This window comes from Chaetomium globosum, genomic scaffold (assembly GCF_000143365.1).
Source record: "Chaetomium globosum CBS 148.51 scaffold_7 genomic scaffold, whole genome shotgun sequence".
NCBI lineage: Eukaryota > Fungi > Ascomycota > Sordariomycetes > Sordariales > Chaetomiaceae > Chaetomium > Chaetomium globosum.
In genome coordinates this window covers 2,585,055-2,606,890 of record NT_165982.1, presented here as the reverse complement: position 1 = coordinate 2,606,890, position 21,836 = coordinate 2,585,055, and the positions used below count along the sequence as shown (strand labels likewise).

The 21,836-nt window shown below is 56.2% G+C and overlaps 6 protein-coding genes across 6 annotated transcripts; 5 read left to right on the top strand and 1 right to left on the bottom strand.

Moving 5' to 3' along the window:
- Positions 1–1,465: 1,465 nt before the first annotated feature.
- On the top strand, positions 1,466–3,858 carry CHGG_10397 (uncharacterized protein; the record flags this gene model as incomplete). The annotated part of the gene is made up of 3 exons (XM_001228323.1): positions 1,466–1,636; positions 1,695–2,324; positions 2,620–3,858. The coding sequence occupies 3 exons, from the start codon at positions 1,466–1,468 to the stop codon at positions 3,856–3,858; spliced, it is 2,040 nt and encodes a 679-aa protein (XP_001228324.1).
- A 3,006-nt stretch (positions 3,859–6,864) lies between these two features.
- CHGG_10396 (uncharacterized protein) lies at positions 6,865–9,088 on the top strand (the record flags this gene model as incomplete). The annotated part of the gene is made up of 4 exons (XM_001228322.1): positions 6,865–7,052; positions 7,135–7,734; positions 7,788–8,039; positions 8,104–9,088. The coding sequence occupies 4 exons, from the start codon at positions 6,865–6,867 to the stop codon at positions 9,086–9,088; spliced, it is 2,025 nt and encodes a 674-aa protein (XP_001228323.1).
- A 435-nt stretch (positions 9,089–9,523) lies between these two features.
- CHGG_10395 (uncharacterized protein) lies at positions 9,524–13,685 on the bottom strand (the record flags this gene model as incomplete). The annotated part of the gene is made up of 5 exons (XM_001228321.1): positions 9,524–11,153; positions 11,206–11,548; positions 11,872–12,378; positions 12,433–13,400; positions 13,486–13,685. The coding sequence occupies 5 exons, from the start codon at positions 13,683–13,685 to the stop codon at positions 9,524–9,526; spliced, it is 3,648 nt and encodes a 1,215-aa protein (XP_001228322.1).
- Positions 13,686–14,560: 875 nt separating this feature from the next.
- Positions 14,561–15,884, top strand: CHGG_10394 (uncharacterized protein; the record flags this gene model as incomplete). The annotated part of the gene is made up of 2 exons (XM_001228320.1): positions 14,561–14,929; positions 14,994–15,884. The coding sequence occupies 2 exons, from the start codon at positions 14,561–14,563 to the stop codon at positions 15,882–15,884; spliced, it is 1,260 nt and encodes a 419-aa protein (XP_001228321.1).
- A 2,174-nt stretch (positions 15,885–18,058) lies between these two features.
- Positions 18,059–18,396, top strand: CHGG_10393 (uncharacterized protein; the record flags this gene model as incomplete). Its single annotated transcript, XM_001228319.1, has 2 exons — positions 18,059–18,094; positions 18,166–18,396. The coding sequence occupies 2 exons, from the start codon at positions 18,059–18,061 to the stop codon at positions 18,394–18,396; spliced, it is 267 nt and encodes an 88-aa protein (XP_001228320.1).
- Positions 18,397–20,879: 2,483 nt separating this feature from the next.
- Positions 20,880–21,514, top strand: CHGG_10392 (uncharacterized protein; the record flags this gene model as incomplete). Its single annotated transcript, XM_001228318.1, has 2 exons — positions 20,880–21,025; positions 21,247–21,514. The coding sequence occupies 2 exons, from the start codon at positions 20,880–20,882 to the stop codon at positions 21,512–21,514; spliced, it is 414 nt and encodes a 137-aa protein (XP_001228319.1).
- Between the last annotated feature and the right edge of the window lie 322 nt (positions 21,515–21,836).

Below are 21,836 nucleotides of genomic sequence, written 5' to 3'. Positions count from 1 at the left end.
GTGGTCAAGAACTTGGTAAAGTTTCGTCGGACCGATGAGACGCTCCAAAAAAGGAACAAGACGTGTAGCATACTGTGTACGAAGTACCGTGTAAAGCTTCTAGCCAGCAGAAGCAACTTGGACGTTTGCTTCCTTCCCACGAGAGCGGTACACCAAGAATCCTCCCCCCCCGCCGCGGCTGGAACAAGCGGTGGGTGCGTGCCACCAGCGTGCCGGCCTGGCAGCACCCGAACGCTCACCCAGTCGTGAATTCGCACTTTTGATTCCCAATAAGCACTGCCGGGCTTGATCTTGTCGCATCGCATTTTGCTTTTCCCAACCTCTTCAAACCCCGGCTAGGCTCAATTTGCGCTCGAGAAGAGCAACACCTCCACGGGCCGCTAGCGAAATTGGGGACCCTATCGTTTTTCTCGAAGTCCACCCCCCGGCTCCGGCGATTCATGCTAGGGGACACACGCCCATTTCCCACAGAACGGCAAGCGCTCCTCTTTCCCCAGCGTCTCGAAACCCGACCGATGCAAAAACTGTCGACCATTTCGCCTCGCGACTCGTGAGAGGGCAGCTCGCTGCCTTTATCTCTCTCCCTATCTCTGGAATTTGCTCGTCTCGCTCGTTCGTTTTGGCCTGCGTTGTTTCTATCTTTCTGCCTGTCACCGCTCGTCCACCACAACGAGAACCGACAGCCTGAAGCGCGAAACCCGCAAGATCCGACACTGTGGGACTCTGGACACACCCTTAGCTCCAGGCCCCGACGACGCCGATACACCCAACGCTCATCCTCCCCGTCCTCGCTCCTTATTACAGACTCGCATTGGACAAGGCAGTTTGACTGGGCATTTCCGTTCTTCTGGAAAGCCAATTTCGATCTTTTTGGCACCCGTTGCTTCGGTTCGCGCTAACTGGGCCTGCTGTTACACTCACGAAAGCCTCCGTTTTACGGGCCCTGGCCATCGGTCCACCCACCCGCAACGCGAAAAGATCCTGGCCTCGGTCCTCCTCCCCAAAACCCTGCCACAACCACCGACCTCCTTTTTCCACCATTCAATCATTTCATGTCGCTCCTTTTTTGAGTCAATAACACTCGTCCACTCCTTTGATCTCGAATCTCCAACTATTTTCGCTCCTTGAATACAATCGCGACGCTCTGATCGCTCGCTGCCGATCCCGACGACGGTCCTCCGAATTGTGCGACACACTGTTAGCGTTGACCACCACTACATCCCCCGCGACGGCATTATCTCCCCTCGAGAAAGTTTCGCCTTGGTCCGCTTTATCGCCGCCTTTGAATGCCCCGCTAAACAATCTGTGGCTCTTTTGCGAAGAGCTTGCTGCTTGCAGTTCGTCCCGTCGCAGTGCGTCAGGGGTCGTTCATTGTGGGTACAGCATTAGTTCGGACGAAGAATCTTAGATCGCGGCCTGCGACTCGACAGCTACATATCTTTTTTAATTCTTTTTGGGGGGCAAGATGACGGTAGCACATGATTTGACCCGCAGGGGGTCTACTCAGGTCATCAATGGGATGGCTCTTGAGGACAAGTTCGAAGTTTTGAAGGAGATTGGCGATGGTAGCTTTGGCAGTGTGGTCCTCGCCAGGGTACGGAGTGCCGGCGCCAGCGTTGCCCGCCGGGGCACAGTGGTATGTCACTACCTTTTTATAAGTGCTTGTTGAGTCAGTGCTAACAATGCTCCACCAGATTGCCATCAAGACCATGAAGAAGACGTTTGACTCGTTTACAGCATGCATGGAACTGAGGGAGGTGGTCTTCCTCAGGACACTACCCATCCACCCCCACCTAGTCCCGGCGCTCGACATTTTCCTTGATCCCTTCAGCAAGAAGCTTCATATTTGCATGGAGTACATGGAAGGGAATCTTTACCAGCTAATGAAGGCGAGGGATCACAAGTGCCTTGACAATGGCAGCGTTAAGAGCATCCTCTTCCAGATCATGCAGGGTCTTGAGCATATCCACGCCCACAGCTTCTTCCACCGAGACATCAAGCCCGAGAACATCCTCGTCTCTACCTCAGCCCATTCTGACTACACCAACTCATTCAGGCGATATTCGGCTTTGGTAACACCCCCTTCCACGCCGCCCACTTACACCGTTAAGATTGCCGACTTCGGCTTGGCGCGCGAGACACATTCGAAATTGCCTTACACGACCTATGTCTCGACAAGGTGGTATCGCGCGCCGGAGGTGCTTCTGAGGGCCGGCGAGTACTCGGCGCCCGTCGATATTTGGGCCGTTGGTGCCATGGCCGTGGAGGTAGCTACCCTGAAGCCTCTTTTCCCCGGTGGAAACGAGGTCGACCAGGTGTGGAGGGTGTGTGAGATTATGGGAAGCCCTGCTGTTTGGACCAACAAGGCTGGTCTGCCGGTCGGTGGCGGCGAGTGGAGAGAGGGGACCCGGCTCGCCGGGAAGCTCGGCTTCTCGTTTCCCAAGATGGCGCCGCATTCGATGGACACATTCCTGCCGACTCCGCAATGGCCTGCCTCTCTTGCACGCTTTGTCACCTGGTGTTTGATGTGGGACCCGAAGAACCGCCCGACATCGTCGCAGGCGATTGCCCACGAGTATTTCGCCGATGCCGTTGATCCTCTCCGACCCAAATCATCAGCATCCAAGATCCTTGGGGCGGAAGCAGTCCGATGTGAGCAGGGGAAAGGATTCCGTCACCTCGACACCGACCTCATCAAAGCCGTCGTGGTTTAGGAAATCCTTGATTGGGCGGACAGAGAGCGTTGAGGCCATTTCTGTGGTCCCGCAGCCCGTGCTCAAGGAAACCCCCGCTGCGCGCCCTTCCCCCATCATCACGTCGGAGCCGCCCGCGCCTAAGCCGAGAGCGCCCCCGCAGAAGAGGACGACGTGGGCAAACGGCCCGTCAAATGTCGCGCCCATCAACATTCTCCCGACGATCCGCCCTATTTCCCCCTTGTCCGACGCCGTTACTGCTCAAGCAAACAACCGGGCGCACTACGATGCGAACGGGATTAGGGTTGCGCCAGTCGACGAGAAGGGGTCCAAGAAGATTGGCCGTCAATTGTCTGTGCAGTCTACCACCAACCACTACGCCGAGATCCACAGGCAACAGGCCGAGCGGGCCCTCAATGGGAACTCGGGCCTTGCTTCGCCAACGAGCGGCCACAAGGAGAGCTTCTTCTCCCACCTGCGGAAGCGCGCGAGGAGGTTCTCTGGCAGGCATCAGACACCCATCTCGCCAGCCTACGATGACCTCGAAGCCCAAGCTGGTTGCGGGCCATGGGGGAGTAACAGGTCGTCCATGGTGATGGACAGCCCGCCTCCTGCGCCTGTCCCAAAGGACACCTACGACTCCTTGGACAAGAAGCTGCAAGTCTCCGACATCCCTCCCGCACCGCCTGCGCATCAGGTGACGTCGACCACCACGCTCAAGCGTCATCACTCGTTGCCTCACCACCAACCTAGGTCTGTGGATAACTTGGTGGGCACGACTCGAGGGACAAATCCGGTGTCGAGTCGGACACGGAGGGCGCATGCTGTTCACGATGTCAACCAGTATGATGCCCCGGACGAAGAGGAGGAGCTCCTAGACGAGGTTCTCACCTCAACCCACCGGGCCATGAAGCGTCTCGAGAGGAATGATCCAGTACGGCAAGCTGTCGGCGCCTTGGGCATGGCTGACCCGTACCCGACACCCTCACCTTCTGCAAGCGGTAATGTGATGCTTTTCGGTGACGGCAAGGAGGCCATTACCCCCAAGCCTCTAAACTTCCACAAGCCGGCGGCCGAGCACAAGTGGCCAACACCCCCATACGATGAGGGCGACTGGGCGGCTTCGGCCTCAGCGAGCATCTGGGCAGCGGGCAACCGCTTCTAAGCACTTGGCGGCGCGGTTGTTTTCCGCTCGACCCGTCTCACACACGCACACATACGCACACGTACACAAAAGTCTTGTTCCTGGCTGGGTTTCATGGGACGGTGTTGGGGCTTGTCTTCATTTTTCTGGGTGGCATCATCATACACTATCGGTCGCATCGCTCATTTCTCGACTCACTCTATCGGTTCTCGGATTTCTTGCGGCGGTGTCTGTCACAACGTACGGACGTTCGAATTTCGCTCTCTCCTATCGCGCATTATCATACCACCCACGCTTTCTGGTCGTGGCGTTTCACTTCGACTTATCACGAATACCCTGGGGGCGGATGCTGCTGTCGCCCACCCCGTTGAAAGTACGGATTCTAATAATCTTGTCATCGATTTCCTGTCTCGTTTCAATTTGTTCTGTCGTTGCAAATACTACAATACCCCCCTATATATAGATTGGAGGTGAAAAGGCTGGATAGGACATTCCTTGGTCGTCACTTATCCCGCCACAGGCTGCTGCTGCTCGCCGCAGACTTCGTATCGGTGTTCATATTTCCTTTGTCATTTCGCAAACACCACACCACACACATTGTCATGGTTAGTTGGGTTGGATGGGCGGGGGGGGGGGAGGCTGGATGCGTGGGAGGATTTGTTGGTATTTATCGATCTTACTGTCCTTTGTTACCGCTCGGCATATCTATCACCTCGCACGTACATACTTACCTCACATACTGTTTGTCCTTGTCCACATACCTACCTACCACTGTCCTCGTTCCCAGAGAGAAACTTCAGCCGGAGCGTCATCGTCAATTATCACCATCGCTGCTCCGACCAAGTTCCCATGTTGCGCTATCTGGAGGCATTTTGTCGTCTTTTTGTCATTTTCGCTTGAGCTACCCGTGAACTGGTCGATTTCACCGTTTTTGTATCACGAAACTTCTTGCACGCCCGTCTTGTCTTGTCTTTTACCTTACCACCGCGCTGAATACCGCGGTTAATCATGTAGTACGAAGACATCAAACCAATTCAATAACTACGGCCAATTCGCCACTCCTCACTCAGTTCTCACCTTTTTTACCACAATTACTTGCAACTACGAATATGTACATACAGACACATCCACCGCAGCACGGCTCGTGCACGGGTGGCGTGGCGGGCCAGAAAGAAAATCAATGATCACCGCAAGGTCCCCCTCTTCCGTCCACAGTATCCCGTAGCTTTAGCGTACACTCGGTAAGCATGAGCAGCCGGGCCCGTGTGGGCGCGGGGGGGCGTCTTTGAAGCCGATCGTTGTCTCACTTTATCAGAGAGAGAGAGAGAGAGAGAGGAGAGAGAGATCCTCTTGCCTATTCCGGCCGGGAGGATCTGAGCCATGGGGGGGGACGAGGGACGCGGAGTGGGGCAAGCCAGGGAAGCGGTGCATCGCGCGCCCTGCTGGCCTGGGGGGGATGTGGTCGGTGGGTTATCCGAGACATGCTGGCGAGTTACCTAGTTAGTTAGTGGGTTGGAGATGGCATGGTGGCTCGAGCATTGGCCATGGCCGCGCTGACTGAGATTTACACTGCAAAGTTGCCTGTCCGACTGACTGACGGACTGGGGGGAAAACGGTCGGGGAGGTGCGCGTTTTGGATCGCCCGTCACACGCGCTAGTTGACTTGGTACTTGGCGAATGGAGAGGTGATGACTGTGCGTGTGTGCTTCGGAGAGATTCTGTGTTTGGTGTTTTTTTTTGGTTTTTTTTTTGAGGGGCGGGTGGCTTGCTTTTGGGGTTGGCGGCTTTCCTTCTGCTTGTTGGACGCCACCCCCTTTTTGTCTCTCGTTCTTGTCACTTATCAGATCTTGTTGCTTTCCGCCCCCTGATGATAGGGCGGAGGCTTTTTGGGGCGCTTTTGAATGCAGGTCTTGCTTGTTTGTTTGCTTCCTTCCATTCTATAAAGATTTGCCTGACTCATCAACGCCTCCCTTCCTTGGTGTGCCTGCCTCGACAAGAGGTTGAGCGAGTCATCGAGTCAGTCATCAAGTCCTCGAGTCATTCCTCCTTACGGCTACTACCGACGATGCCTGCTTTGAGACGCCTGCTTTGGGAATTGACGCGCGGCAGCGTCAAATGACCCCTCCTTCTGTCTCATGTCCAAACAAAAGTTGTACGAAGGACTTCGTAGATGCATTCGGTGCCGATTCAGGAACCTGGCACTCACGTGACCTTGACTTCAACTCCATCCCATGGCGACATCGAGAGCAAACCCCGCTTTTCAGGCACACGCACAGGCACAGCAGAGGCTGACTCCTGAGGCTGGAGCCATGCCAGCCAGGCACTCCCAGGCACGGCCCAGGGCACTCCGCCTTGGGGTTCGCGCACACACCACCGGGCCACCACCTGGGTATCTGCATCACACAAGGCAGCAGCATTCGATACGCCAGGACTCGACGACAGCCCGGCAGCCCGGCAGGCCATTCCGCCGCATTGTTGTAGCTTGCGTCACGGCATCTCTTTGAGTTCCTGCCAGCCATTTTTACCAGCCCGCCGCCCCTGTATCGGTAACGTCATTTGGTTGTTTCCAGCTGTAAGGGTCCGCCCGCCAGTGCCCCTCAACCCACCAAAAGGAAGCCCCGCCATTTTCATCCCATCTCAGCTCATTCAGCCTCGGCTTCTTGCTTCGCGATTCTCATACCTACCTAACCAAGCGTCGCCTTGGGGCGCGAGGCTGACTTGCGGGGGTTGTTTATTGAGGCTATCTGTTGGTATTCTAATTGTTGTCTTTTCATATATTTCATTTCCATCATTGCGTTTTTATGAGTTGATTGATTGTTGGTGGTTGTGGTTGGTTATTTATATACGGGCGAGGCTGGCTGTGTGCCTCTGGTTGTTGTTATCCACGTTAAGACGGTACCCGGCGGCAAGCCGTCCCGCTCGTCTCTGACGTTGCTGGTGCCTCGGCCCGTCTTGCATCGCTTTTCTATCTTCATGCCATGAACGTATAGCACGTCGCAGGGAAGCAGATCGACCAGCCGTATCACCATGAGCATCTCCCTACCCATGCACTCGTCTCCGAGCCAGAGGAACCGTAAGAGCAGGGACTACTTCACAAACAGCTCGGCAACCTCCCCTGGAACTCCCGGCAGTGCACTTAGAGACCTAGCTGTGGAGCCGCCATCTATCAACGACCGGCTTATTGTCGGCGTTGACTTCGGGACTACCTTCTCTGGGTGAGTGTTCGGTTGCTCTACCTCGCTTACACGCCCGTTACCGTGTCTCAGTTCAGGGGCTCACCGGCTAACACAACGCCAGGGTTGCTGCTGTTTACACCGGGACACCAGACGACGTCGAAATCATCAAGACATGGCCGGGTGGTAATGGCATCACGTCGGACAAGGTCCCGACCGAAATCTCCTATGACCTCCCAGCCGGGGCAGCCCCCGGGACCGCGCCCACGGTAAAATGGGGCTTCCAGTTCCGCCCCGAGGAGTCGCGCCTCCGGTGCATCAAGTTGTTTCTTGACCGCTCGCAGAAGCTGCCCTTCTATGTCAGCCCCCTAGAGACGGCCGCCCAGCTCAAGCGGTACAACAAGACGGTCGTCGATGCCGTAAGCGACTACCTGACGCAAATATACAAGCACACCATGGACACTCTCCGCCGACGGTACGGCGAGTCCTTCATGGCGTCGACCAAGGTCGACTATGTCCTGACATGTCCTGCCGTGTGGTCTGATGCCGCCAAGAACACAACGCTCCAGGCAGCCGAGAGGGCTGGTATGGGCTCGCAGTCGCAAATTCAGATGATCAGCGAACCCGAGGCGGCCGCTGTCTACACCCTCAAAGCTATACAGCCGAATAACCTCAAGGTTGGGGATAACTTTATCGTCTGTGATGGCGGCGGCGGCACTGTCGAGTGAGAACCCACGATGGACCGAGGAAAATGCTAGCATGCTGACGAGTGGACAGTCTGATTGCTTACAAAATCGTCTCACTGAAGCCGATTCGTGTGGAAGAGTCTGCGGTTGGGACTGGTGGACTTTGTGGAAGCGCTTTCCTCAACTACCGCTTCGAGGAGCATGTGAAAACCCGCATTGGCCAGAGCCGGTTTGATGAGATCAAGACGAAGAAGGGCAAGACATGGCAGATGGGGCTCCGGTACTTTGAGGAGTTTGTTAAGCGCAACTTCAACGAGGACGAGCACCAAGAAGTAAACGTTCCGTAAGAAATTCCGTCCTACTCTAATCTCGTGCGAACCCCTGACGGACTGACTGTGACTGTCTAGCTTCCCCGGCCTCCCCGACGATGAAGAAGCTGGCCTCGACTCGGGCTTCCTCGTCATGACAGCTGAACAAATCAAGGACATTTTCGACCCCGTTGTCAAGGAGGTCTGCGATCTCGTCCAGGGCCAGGTCGACACCCTCCGCGCCAAGGGTGGCGTTGTCTCGGGTATCATCCTCGTCGGCGGTTTCGGCCAGAGCGATTACCTCTATCGCCGGCTTAAAGACCACTTCACCAGCGCCGCACCGCCCCCTTACACCAAGATACCTACCAACTCCAATCCCGCCAGTGATCTCACGGAACACCCTTCTATCGAGGTGATGCAGCCCGTCTACGCCTGGACGGCCGTCGTGCGCGGCGCCGTATTGCGCGGCCTCGAGGGTAACATGGTGATATCCCGCAAATCCCGCATGCACTACGGCACGTCATACGCCACCATCTACGACGAGGCCAAACACTCGGTCACGGAGCGGTACTGGTCGCCTCTGTGGGAGCGCTGGATGGTTTCAGACCGGATGCAGTGGCATATCGCCAAGGTGAGCTTCCCTTCCCCCCCACCCTTCCCAGCAGCCTCTACCACCATCCCCCCTCCCAGCAACCTATGCTACCACCACATCCTCCCACCAATACTAACACCCGCCATCCACCCCACCCAGGGCGAGGCAATATCCCCGCTACAACCCATCGCCTTCCACTACACGCGCAACTTCCGCTCGGGCCAGTCGCTCGTCGTGACCGACGACCTGATCGCCTGCGAGGCCGACGAGCCTCCGCGCGCCTACAGCCGCGACCTCGTGCACGTCTGCACCCTGACCACCGACCTCAGCGCCGTGCCCCGCAGCCTCTTCACCCGCCTGACCACCACCCGCGGCGTCGAGTTCGATAACCTCGATTTCACCCTCGAGATGATTGTGGATAGTGCGGGGTTGGGGTTCGAGTTGAAGGTGGATGGGGTGAGGTATGGGAGGGTGGATGCGAAGTTTCATTGATGGGTGTCGGTGTTGGGGGGTTGAGGGAGAGTGATGGGGCGGTTGTTGGTGAGGTTGGATTGTGAGCGAGCCAGGCGTTGTGGTGGGGAGGTATCGAGTTGTTACTGTGAGGAGTAGGTTAACCCATTGGGTAATATATAGGAAAGCCCTAGTTCATAGGGATTGAGCAATGAATTTCACTCCGCCAACCCAAACTACCATACCCTAGATGCAATATCTATTGACGTCACAACCTCCTTTTATTCTTCCCTGCCAAATAGCCACGCCTACCAAATAGCCAAACAACGCTTTTACCTCACCCAAGATGCCCTACCTATCCCACCACATCATCCCTCATCCCTCACCACCCAGACTTCCCCATTCCCCAACAACGACAACCTCGCAAACGCCCCCACCACAGGCGGCGTCTGCCTCGCCCTCATCGCCTCCAAGCTATCAAACAGCACCCCATCCCCCCCACCCGGCCGATACCCCTCCGCAGCCCGGATCCCTTGTCGGCTCCACACCCCCCTCCCCAACACCACCACCGCCACCACCAACAGTATCATCAGCCGGCCAAACCTCCCCCACCGCCTTCCGACACGCCTCCAACACCCCCGCCATCAACTCCTCCACCGCCCGCGCCCGCTCCGCCATCCCCCGCCTCGCAAGGCCCCAAACAAGCCTCTCGACCTCGGCCGTAGCCGCCTCCACACGCTCCACCAGCCGCCGCACCGAGTTGACGAGGTATTCCTCCTCGTAGACGGTGCCCTTGCGTCCGCGAGCGCGCTTCTTCTCCTCGCGCCGCCGGTTCTTGCTCGTGGCGCGCGAGACCCCCGTGCCGACGGTCCCCACCGAGCCGGCGCCGCCCTTGTTGGTGTAGCGCGTGAAGAGGCTGGCCGAGGTGCTGACGCCGGAGGCGGCGACCGAGATGTCGTCGGGGATGTCGGCGCCGGCGCCGGCGGTGCGTCCGCCGAAGGGGTTTTCGCCCTCGTAGAAGGCGAGGGGGTCCTCGCGGGCTTTGAGGCGGAGCTCGGCGATGCGGGGGACTTGGGCGAGGAGCTGAGCTTTGCAGTCGGCGAGGAATTCGGTGGAGGAGGAGAGCGCTTCGGCGAGGCCCGTGTCGATGGCCGTGGGGAGAAGGTCGGTCCGGTTGTGGAGGGCCGCGAGCCGCAGGGCGTCGGCGAAGAGGTAGCCCTTGCAGAGGTGTTGGATCGCGGAGGGGACGGAGGCGAGGTAGTCGAGATGGATTGTGGCTGCCGAGGCGTGGTCTTTGGCTTCGCGGAGGGCGTCCGCAAGGGAGGTGGCGATTTCGGAGAGTTTGGCGGGCGCGAGTGGCGGGTTCTGTTGTTGCGCTGCGTAGAGGCATTCACGCCAGCAGGTGGCCCCCGCTTTGAGATAGCAGTCTGTTGCGTCGGCGAAGTTGTCGAGAGATTCGTACGCGAGACCCGCTTCTTTAAAGTGGGAGGTGGATTTAAGATACGCAGCGAAGAGATCGGTGATGGCGCGGTGGTGCTGCTCCTCGTGGCGGTAGATTGCGAGAGCATGCTGGTAGAGGGTATGCTCGACAATATAGCTCTTGACTTGTTCGAAGTCGTTGAGAGCTTTAAGGTGGTCCAGAGCCTTTTCCCAATGTTCGAGCTTGTCATCGATGGTGAACTGCCTCTTCAGCACTGGCATCTTGTGGAGTTCCTGCACGAACGGCAGATACTCGCGAGGGTCTCGCTGGGATTGCTGGGCCACCAGGATGGTGAGATCCAGGTTGTACAGCCCCAGAGCATGGTCATAAAGCTGATTGACGTCGGCTAGGAAGCAGATGTGTTCGACAGCGCGCTCCGCCAAGGCGCTGTCCTCCTGCATCAGCTCAGCAACCACAAGCAAACCATCGTCAAGCGCGGGTGGGCTCTTGCAGACATGGGCCGTGATGATGTTTTGGAGGTTGGCCTTCCTTTGCGCTCGGAGCCTCTGCAGGACGGCTTCGCAAACGATGTTGGTCTTTCCTGGCTTGACAGCAGCCTTGGGGTCGGGCGGCTGCGAGCCGGCAGTCTTGGTGTCCCTGTACATTGTCTGGGTAACGTCTTCCTCCCTGTAATAAGTCAGCACTTGGGCTGCACACCACTAAAAGAACCTTCACGTACTTCAGCGAGGACAGGAACAAGTCGATGTTGGCTGGGTCTTTCACCTGGTCGAGGAACAGGCCCACGTTATCCAAGAACTGCTCCGGGCGGTGGTCGAACAGGATGTTCATATCCACACGCTGAGTCCGGCATGTTGCGAATGCAGAGCCGTAGTCCTTTTGTTCCACCAGCTTTCTAATGCCAGCCAACACCATGGCACGCGGATAGATGGTCTCCAAGTTGCCTCGCGGCATCTGCAGGACCAACGCCATCTTGGTGGGAATGGCAGTGACCAGCCGCCCGCCTCGCTCAATGCTCCTGCACCGTTCGTCCTTCTCGGGGTCGTCCGCCGGAACGTCGAGTCCTATAAAGATTAGAGATCGTGCAACATTGGCGAGAGAAACCACTTACCTTGTTCCGAAGATAAGTGAACAAACTTGACGAAATGGTTGCTAGTGGTGAAGACGAGGTGGCTGTCTGTGACAAGGAACGAGGTACAGTTCTTCGCAAGCTGCCGCGAATTTGCGTAAAGGTGCCCGTTCCTCGACATGCCAAACGCGAGGGGCTCGCCGTCATGTACGACGCAGCTGATCCATGGTAGGAAAGTGGGAAACTGAACGAACAAAGGCGTTTTCTCTTCACCCGTTATCTTGCTGAGCCCGCCAGACAAATCCTGAGCCACCACACCTTCTATCGAGGCAGAGCCGGGTGATGCTATCGTCACGATGGAGCTTGCATCCGCCTTGAACCATGACTTGGCCTCCTGGGAGCCAAAATCGCATCGCAACAACTCGAGGTCGTCTGTCATGCGAAGGACATGAAGCTCCCTCGGGCTAGAAAAGCCGACTTGAAGTAACGATTCGTCATAGGATTGAGACTCTGTATTCCCAAATGGCGCCATGCTCAAGAGTTTCGGGTTGGAAAGGCGGGGGCCTTTCGCCTCGAGAGTAAAGAAGCTGATGCCAACTCGGTGAAGAACAGCCATTGAGGAGCAATCGGTCGAAAAAGCCACATCTATGATCGGGGACTCGACTTCAAGCTCGCACATAGACATAGGAGGTGGGGGGTTACATGTTCGGAAAGGCGTGAACTTGATGATTTGCCCATCGACAACCGCCACGGCCCCGTGGTCGTGCGGAGCTGTTGTCGGCCCTCGATATACCGTGAGGGCGTATTCATTCACAAGCACCTTGCCTGGCAACCGTCAGATGCCGGGGTGGCAGGGAAAAGGATGTCAGTGAAACTTACTCGCGACCGCTGCTGCGAACCGAAGGGGTGTCTCGACATTCCACGAGAAAAGGGGCCTCTGGCCTTTGGCACCAATGCTGTCCAAGCAGAGTACTTCCTGTTTCAGATACCAATGGTAGTTTCCCATGGTCCACAACTGGATTCGGTCTTTCAATATCACAGCAAGGACCGTTGAGTCGGAGTTCCATTCCAGGGCCACATTGTCGAGTACGGCAGGGCTATCCGCAGGGGCGCGGAGGGTAAATTGACCATGTCGCAGCCCGTTTCTCTCAAAGAAGGCCACATCCACGCGGTCAGGGAGGCGTTGGATACCGGCGATCAGGTTGCCCTCGGGCCGCCAGCTCAGACTCCCGTCAAGGCCATCGACCGGCTCGCTGACACTGTCTAACTCACCGTCGCGGTTGTAGACGCGGATGACACGACGCACGCCTTCTTGGAGGAAGTTGATAGCGACATAGGCACCGTCGCCCCGCCAGCTGATGCTGCAACGGCCGTCGTCATTCTGGCTCAACGTGCCCTCATCCACCTTCTCAGGAATGGTAGGGTCCCGAAGTGCCTTGGCCTTGGCACCTCTCCCCTGGAACTGTGTCTCCTTCTTGCCCCATCCCACGGAGACGTGCTTGGAGAGCTTCAAGTCGTCGACGGAGAGCCCGACTTCGGTAATGACGTGCCAGCTCCGGCTCATGAACACCACCTTGGCATCCCCGGTAGCAACGACTAGCAACTCCTCATCTGGAGACCAGCGGGCCCCCGCGATAGAGGGCAAAAGAGTGCCTACAATTTCGACGTGGGCCTCGCCGGGAATAGCGACGCCTTCTTCGTCTTCAGTAACCGTGATCATGTCACCACCGGCCATAATGACACATGTTGTCAAAGTGTCACTAAAGTAGTGCATGCCCACGATGGCATCTGGCTCGCCATTTTCGTTTGGGCTCAAGGCATCCCATGATGCGATGCTCTGTGACTGCCTATCATTGTAGGTTTTACATTTTAGTCCACACCCTTAAAAACAAGATCAAGATAATAAAACAATAAATGATGACTGAATCTTACAGTTGTGCTGGTGATATGTGATGGGCATTTTTCGCAATACGGAGTAGCTCGATACGGGCATCCCCGGGGGTCGGCCCGCATGCGGCAATCACCTCATCCCGAGAAACATCCCAGCAAGATGCTGAAATGGGAAGGGCAGTTGCCGAGGATGAATCCGGGACCCGAAAGACGCCGTGCCCGATGTTGCGCAGGTTCCGCATCACGACCGGTCGGAAGGCTTGTCGGTTATAATGATGTGAGTCAAAGCTGGCTTTGCACTAATTATGTGGGCGGGTCAGTTCATTCTCTTAAAAAATTGGCTTCCTTTCGGGTGAAGTCGGCCTTTGGTGGGGAGTTGAGCTGCAAGTTACCTCTCTGAGCCGCCTGTATCCCTTGCAAAAAAGGCTTGAAACTGCCTGTGGAAAGCAGAGTGGCAAAAACGAGGAAAATTATTGTGCAATTTTCACGGCGGGGATTTTTTGGGAGATCAGCCCATAAACCTAATCAGAATTGCTGATGCAAAACCACCGAATATTTGGTAAGCTCTTCATCCCATCAGATGTACAGTAATCAGGTGATGCTGTGCAGTCAATCACCAGTTTGATGGTTTTGACTCCATGGTTCATGAGTTGAGCCCCATCCATGTGCATCTCATCTTGACAGAGCTTGGGTGCACGGTGTTTTCGTGGCTCGGAAGTACCGGGTACAAAAGATGAGGCTGCAAATCAGCCAGATTTTGCCTCTCTAAAAGTTCCCACTACAAGCTTGGGCGTGGGCCAGACCTTGGATCTCGGTGGCAGTGGGCCCAGTGCAGCGATGCTGATCGGCCAATTAGCCAATGAGAGCAATAATCTTGACAGCAAGGTTTGAGAGCTGCTGCAAGGGAGCAGGCAACTTTCGCACCCTTCCTTCTTTCCATGATCGGGAAGGCCAAAGCTGATTTTGATCATTCGATTCAGTGCTCGGCCCTGACGTCTACTTAATCATTCATCTTGGGCCCATTCAAATCCACCTCTCCTCTCAAAATTTCATCCAACTTACCGATACCCGACACCCAGTTCCAATTTCCCATCTTATAATTCACCATCACGACAAAATGGAACCTGCATCGAACCTGCAAACCCCGTCATTGCGGCGAAAGAACCGTGCCGCAGCGGACCATCTTACACTCGCACCATTAACAACCTTATTACCCCGCGAAGAGTACGACACCACCGCACTCTCTCGCCCACACACATCCTACATCCAAGGCCGATCCGCGCCCACGACTCCCGTCATCCTCTCCCATTCACCACCGCCCTTCCGCCGCCCGTCACGAGACCACTCCGTCCCGTACTCACCAGCCCGGGCGGCCCTAACCAAGAGCAAATCCTCGATCCAACTTCCCAAGACCGACAGCATCACAAACACCACAAACCCAAATTACGTCAGCCGCAGCCCCAGCTGGCGCGCCCGCTCCACCAAAGTCTCGCGCAGCGCCGCAGCAGCAGCAGCACGGAAGCGCGACAGCATACTCCCCCGACACAGAGCTCCTGCTCCACGTCGGCGCACTGATAGCGTCTGAGGCGCGCGACGCCAAGGGGCAGGGGTGGCTCGTGACGCGGGCGAACTCGACATCCAGCCTCCCGGACCGCGCCGAGCTGGCCATCACCACCCCGACCCACGCCCAAACGCCCGTCGACGAGAACGACCTGACGCCGCAAGCCCGCATCCTCCACCACCGGCAGCAGCGCTGGGAGCGCGACCGCCGCGCCGCGCTGAGCGCCCAGGCCAACCGGCGTGGGAGCAGGGACTACTCCGCCTCGGCGTCAGCATCGGCGCTGCCGTCGACGTTGGTGTCGCCCGTCCAGAGCCATTTTAGTGGTGGTGGTGGCGGGAGTCGCAGCCGCAGCCGGCGGCCGATGACGCCGGCGGAGATTCGGCGGGCCGAGTTGCTGGCATCGATGGAGGACGATCCGCAGGTGGCGGAGGATTACTTCGGGGAGGTGGCGGCGGCGGCGGAGTCGAGTGAGGAGCAGACGCCGCTGGCCGGGACGGCCTTTGTGAACATCGACATGGAGCTCGAGTTTGGCTTCCCAACGCACGACGAGGACGAGATCCTGGAGGCGGACGAGGAGTACATCCGGAAGCTTACGAAGCAGAGGGGGGTGCTGGCGTGGATTGTGGATAAGATGATGGGGCGGGAATACGAGGAGGATGAGGAGGAGGAGGATCCCGAGGAAGAAGTCTACGGGGAGGGCAGTTCCAAGTCGTGGGAGGAGGAGAAGCGGGAGCGGGACGCAAGGCGGGCCGCGATTCTGAAGAGCGTCCAGAATTCCACTGCCGTACCATTGGACGAACGGCCGCCGAAGGAGGATGGCGGGTTGTTGAGCGACGCGGCGTGGTTGTTCAACGTGGCCAAGAACTCCCTTCTTCTGTGAGGGTTAGCTCTGGCAGGCAAGGCTGGGGGCCATCAGGCTACCAGGGGTTATCTAATCGACGCCTGCTGCGTCGCATTACTACAGCATAATTATTATCAGCGTCTACCCCCATCTGCTGGGCTGAGAACCCCCACGCGGGTGTTGGACAGCCCACAGCTATGGACAATATTAGGGACTTGTTACATTTCGAAGCCCACCCTGCTTTGAGACATCTCCAGACCGCCTGTTGATCCGTGATACTACGTTTCTCCCACCCTACCATCACCGCCCTACAATGAGCTTACCAAACTTCCATTTTAAGGGTTCCAAACGTAACCGTGCATTCAACCATGCACGCGGCGCCGACCGTCCCGCCCCAGGGCCGGCAAAAAAAAGAAAGAATTCCCCATTCTTCCATATCAACATGCATCCATGGCTTCCACCCCCCCTTCACTTACCCCACGTCTCCAACCCCCCCATGCCCATCCCTTGGGACAAACGAGAGAGAGAGAGAGATACATTCACTCACCACGGCCACAAATAAATTGGGCAGACATCAAAACCCACCGCCTCAACAAGAACCATATCCATTGTGCACGTGTGATACTACAAGAGAGAGGCTCGCGAGAGGGTTCTGGACCCAGGTGCACGGGCGGAGAGGGGAGACCACGACGCAAACGACTGGCGGTCGCGGGGTGCAAAAACCGGTTTTTTGAAAAAGTGTTACGATGCAAGTCGGCGCATGCATCGCTCGGCAGGCCCATCTGTTAGGGTCTGGGCCCGGTCTGGCGTGTTGGGCTGTCCCTTCCGGCGGTCGAAAGTGGAAAGTGACCGCTGGTTGAACTGGACAGGTGGTGAGTGGTGAAGAGAGGGACGGGGCCGCCCGCCTGCTTGCCTCCCTGCTTACTTGTTTAGTGGGGGAGGGGGGGAAGGGCGAGAGGTTACGCCTCGCGATGGTCGGTCAGGACGCCCGAGGGATACCGGGGGTTTGGGAGAGTTGTGAGGCTTTGTTGGTTACCGTTAAAGATCAATGGGTTCTGGGTGGTTTAAGTGGTTCGAGGAGCTTGATGAGGTGAGCATCCCCGCCGGAGTTAGCACCAGGAGGAACGTTTTGTATTCATGTTCTCGGACGTCTCTCCTTTCTTGCTGAACGAAAAGCAAGGCTGGCTGAAAAGGTGGGATATTTCCGCGGGATTTTGAGAGCGTCCCGGGCTCGGCCAGGATAGCATGCTTATCGGGGAGATGCGTCGAAATTCCCCGAGCCACGGTACTTGCGCGGCTACAAGAATGAAAAGGCAGTTGTCGCTCCGTTTAGGCTTGGCCAGGGGTCTGACTCGGGTCAAACGTGCAAGGGGGGTCGAGATCTTGATAGCCTTCCTGTTCGAGCTTCGGAACGGTCACACACCGGTTTCAACCCCAGGGTGGACTAGCGACGCGCGGTGACCGCTCAAACGACGTTCAGATGGTGATCAGGAGAGCCTCTCCTCGTTGGTGTTGTTGTTGGGTGGGCGGGGACTGCCATCGGGAGGATTGTCCGGCTCCGACGATTTAGCATTGCCTAGGTGCCGGGCCGGCGGTAATAGCACCCTGCAGCCTCCTTGGCTACTTCAGGGTCCACGTCTGTTGAAGATCCGACAGGGCGGCAGAAGTGTACAAGTAACTCACAGTAACCGCTCTCCGTTTCGCGAACTTAACCGTTCTTGGATTTTCAAAAGTCCGTGGGAGGAAGAAAAGTCGGAAACCACAAACCCCGCTCTCCATGTTTCTGACTGGCTTGTCTCCGAACCAGCGACGTGCCGATATCCGGTCAGTCGGGGCGACGAGGCACCAGCGCACGCGGTGCCTGCAACCCTTTGCTTTTTCCAAGGAACCGCCTGGTCGTTCCCCCACCAAAACATTGGCAGCGTGTTCTGGAACATCTTGCGGTGGCAAACGAAAGGGTTGTTTTAGATAGAAAACAGCGATTCTCTCGTCGTTATCTGAAAGGAATAAAAAGGCTCTGGCCAGCTGATGCCTACCTAGCAGCCCTCTTTCCTCGTCAAGCGCCGAGTTTTCTCCCGGGCGAGCAAACTTCTTTTGGTGTGGGTTCCTCGGGACCCATGCATGCAACGTCCCAGATGGGGTGGTGCTCCCAATGACGACAGTTTGCGGAATGACGTCGGGGAACAGATGAACGTGTGCTGCCCCACCAAAGGATGGCCATTCTGAGCAATGATGGGCACGGGAAAGGGGTCCAGACGCCGTGGGGTTGTCTTGGCGTAGCCCGTCCCGCACTCGCCTAAACGAATAACTCACGCAAAAGGGAAGTCACGCTGAGTACAGAGAGCACAAGGTCCTGTCCATGGGCTTTAAAGCCTGGTTGGCCATCAACACCCTGAAAGCGAGAGCACTTGGTGGCCAGTGTTGGATTTGTTCTCCGAGGTGGGGATTCACTGCTTGCAGATCCTCGGTCAAAGGACCAACTGCGCTCGTCGATCGCATAACGGTCGGTCCTCCCGGCGCCGAGCCAGGGTGGCGCTGGTTGGGGGACTGAAGGGACAATCAGCAGTATAGATGTCCGTCCTCGAGCCGTCTGTCGTCGTGGTGATCAGTGTGTTTTAGAGAGCGTGGCCGGCTGAGTGGCTGGCTGTTTGGCTGTGCAACTAGCCGCAATTCCCGGGCGTAAATGCAGGGCAACGTCAGAGTGACCGGCGATCTGTTAGCATTGGAGGTCTGTCGCAGCACATACATGTACTGGGATGGGGGGCTAATTGGTCCCTGCATTTGCCCGGCTTCAAGCAGTCTCCATTCCATTGGGGGGACACGAGAAAAAGTTCTGGTGGGCTGTCACACGGTTGGGTGTTGAGTGTTCTCGAGCGACATGAGGATCGGATAAATACTATCACGGAGATCAAATGTCCGTTCGCTCGGCTGCTTTATATCGTCTGAAGCATCAATGCTTGATAGTAGACATGCCCAATGTTTCTCCAGGACATTTGGGCTTTTCGATGTGGCGGTCAGGTTCCATGGTAGACACACTAGTGTAGGAGTGATGGTCGAAGAAAGGAAGCCGACCTAGTTCGATTGTCGATCTCCAGGAGCGGCCCGTTTGGGACCCTGTACTCGTAAAAGCTGGTTAGGGCATGTGCAGGGCAGCTGCCTAATCAAATCAATAAACCGGTGAGAGTGAGAATCACAGGTAACCACGTACATCTCACCCCTTCCAAGACCAACCCAAAAATATTCGAGATGGAAGGTTGCGGGGTTGAGCTACCAGTGCGGGGCAGCCGGAATGTACCCGCTTTAACGATACATAAAAAAAGATTGGACTCCCACTTGAGAGGATGCGAACCCCTGCATTATGTACACAGAAGATAACCAAGCATTTTTGGAGGATGCACAAACAATGATATTCCAAAAGTTACACCTCGGTGCTCCTTTAAGAAACCTTGAAGATACCACACTGATAATAGGTCATGGTGGGATGAGATACCTCAGAGTGAAGACAGCGAATCTGTGGTGTGAGTGGTACTTCAAGGGTCCAAAATCAGCCCACTCGTTTACGTCACAGCTCAAAACGGAAGTGAACTATTTTAGCTTCCCTCACCGTAGGGCCTGGAGAAATATCACACGAGCAAGGACTCGAGAGAACACAAGATAATAGTTTGCCAGGTGACCAAAAAAGAACAAAGGCCTTTGGCATCTTGGGTTGATGAGTTTCTTCACACCGCACGGCGGCACCGGGAGGGATTACAGAGGGCCAGGTAGGACAAGGCAAAGGCCTTTTCAGGGTCATCACACCTCCCTGTTGGGTACGTATTTGATAATTGAAATTGGTGCAGCTCCGGAATCCCACTTACTTCTCCACATTTCGATCAAAGTGGCATCTGGCTTTGTGCATGATTACCAGGTACCTCCACCAACTACCTGTACTCTCCTGGGGGCCTTGGGGCCTTGTGAAGACCATCCTGACCGACCATCCTGATCGTCCACCGACTCCCCACCACGGTTCGACCCTCCACTTTGGCCAAATCCTTTTTTGGAGTCGTCTTCCTCTTGTAGCAAATTCTGTCCCCTCTCGGAGGTCCCTCTCGAGAACCAGCGTTGTCTGCCCCTCCATTTTTCCCACCCCGCACAAATTTTCGCATCTCCATCATCGCTTCCGTCACTGCTTAACGTTGACGATCTGTGGGCGCCGGCTCTGTTCTGTATCCGCCACCCTTCCACCTCTCCATCGCAAAACGCGCCTCGAATCTTCCACACCTTCTTCAAGTGACAGGTTGGCCCCACCTCACTCCGCTCTGGGTTGCTGGCCCTTCGTTGACTCGAGCAATCAGCCTCCCAACTCCCGAGAATATCCCCACCTTGGCCACGGTCCCTTCCGGACGCCGAACGCTGACAACCGTTGCTGGCTGCTGGCAACCTCCGTTTGGAAGCTTTGCCTGTGTCTGTGTCCGTGCTTCTCATATCGATAGACGCAGTCTCCTGTAAGCCCGATTTCAGATGTCATTTTTGCAAAATTGCCCATCCACCTGCCCGTACCTACCCCGCGGTGGCCTACTATTCTCTCATCGGTTACATGAACCCATCCCGTGCCTTCTCTCTAACACCTCACTCCTACCACTAGCACCGCCACCATCACCATCGCCATCAGTTCCTGTGTGTGTCCATCCTACGAGGTAGCACGCGACATCCTTTTCCCGCTTGCAGCAGGGTCCAGGTATTTGGGAAATAATCCAGAATTTGGGGCAAGCGAGACTGCAGCCTTGGGCAGTACCCAAGCTTATTCCTGTCTACCTATTCTTTATTTTCGGCCTCGGACCTTTCTTCCCTACCCAGCTCGGCTTTCGACCTCCTTGTCGGTTTCCACCCCCCTCCTACCCCTCCCTCGCATTCTAGGGTCGCCACTGTGTGCCGCTTCGAAACTATGGACGGGCTCGACAATAAGGTCTGTGGCTTCGATATGAAATGTGGTGTCGGTTGCTAACACAGGTCGCATGCACACAGGACACACAGGACAGTCAACATGATGACAAAATGGCTCAACTTGGAGATCACGTCGACAAAGGCACCTTCTCGCAGATTCTCGAGATGGACGAGGACGGCCATGATTTCAGCAAGCCTTTAGTGGTCGGCTTCTTTGATCAAGCGACAGAGACGTTTCTGAGAATAGAGGACGCCTTGTAAGTGCTCTTTCGATGGGTGGTGTTCTTTCTTCCCGGACAATTTCCGCTTCCTTCTGCTAGCCCCCGATGGCAGCTTTCATGGTAGCCAAATCAGATCTCTGTTCCTCTTCTCTGCCTATCCAAAAGGAAGAGAAAGAGAAGGGGGCGGGAAATACGGGATTTCAGAGAAACAAACCAAGTTGGATTCAGACTAACGAGAACCTCCTATCAACAAACAGAAAAGCCAGCGACCTGAATGAGCTTTCTAGCCTGGGCCACTTTCTTAAGGGTTCCTCCGCTACTCTCGGGTTCACCAAGATACAGGAGAGCTGCCAGATCATCCAGCAATACGGCCATAGACTAACCACTGAGAGCACCCCTGAGGACGATGAGGAGGTGTGTCTCAAGAAGATTTCCGAGGCCCTCGAGAAAGCGAAGGTGGATACGAAGGAGCTACAGAAACGGATGATGGCATTCTTTGGACTACTGGATACCAATATTCATTGAGTAGCGATGAAGCACATTGGAGCGAGCTATCTGCACCGAGCCCGACGCTTGTGGCAAGACTCCCTCGACTAGGTATCGGATCAACACCCGGCCGGTAACGGACAACAAGGGGGGCCATGGCTGGTTGCTGTTAGGACAGGCAAGGTGCACAACGTCGATGGGCAGGCAGCAGCAAGCGGTTGCTTCGTGGGTAGGAGGGTAATGCGAGGCCGGGCGAGTCATGTTTTCAACAAGTCAAGATACCAACGGGCAGAAGGGGCTTGCCGATGAGATATGCGGGGGTATATGTGCATAGTGAGCGTGAGGCATTCCACTGCTTATG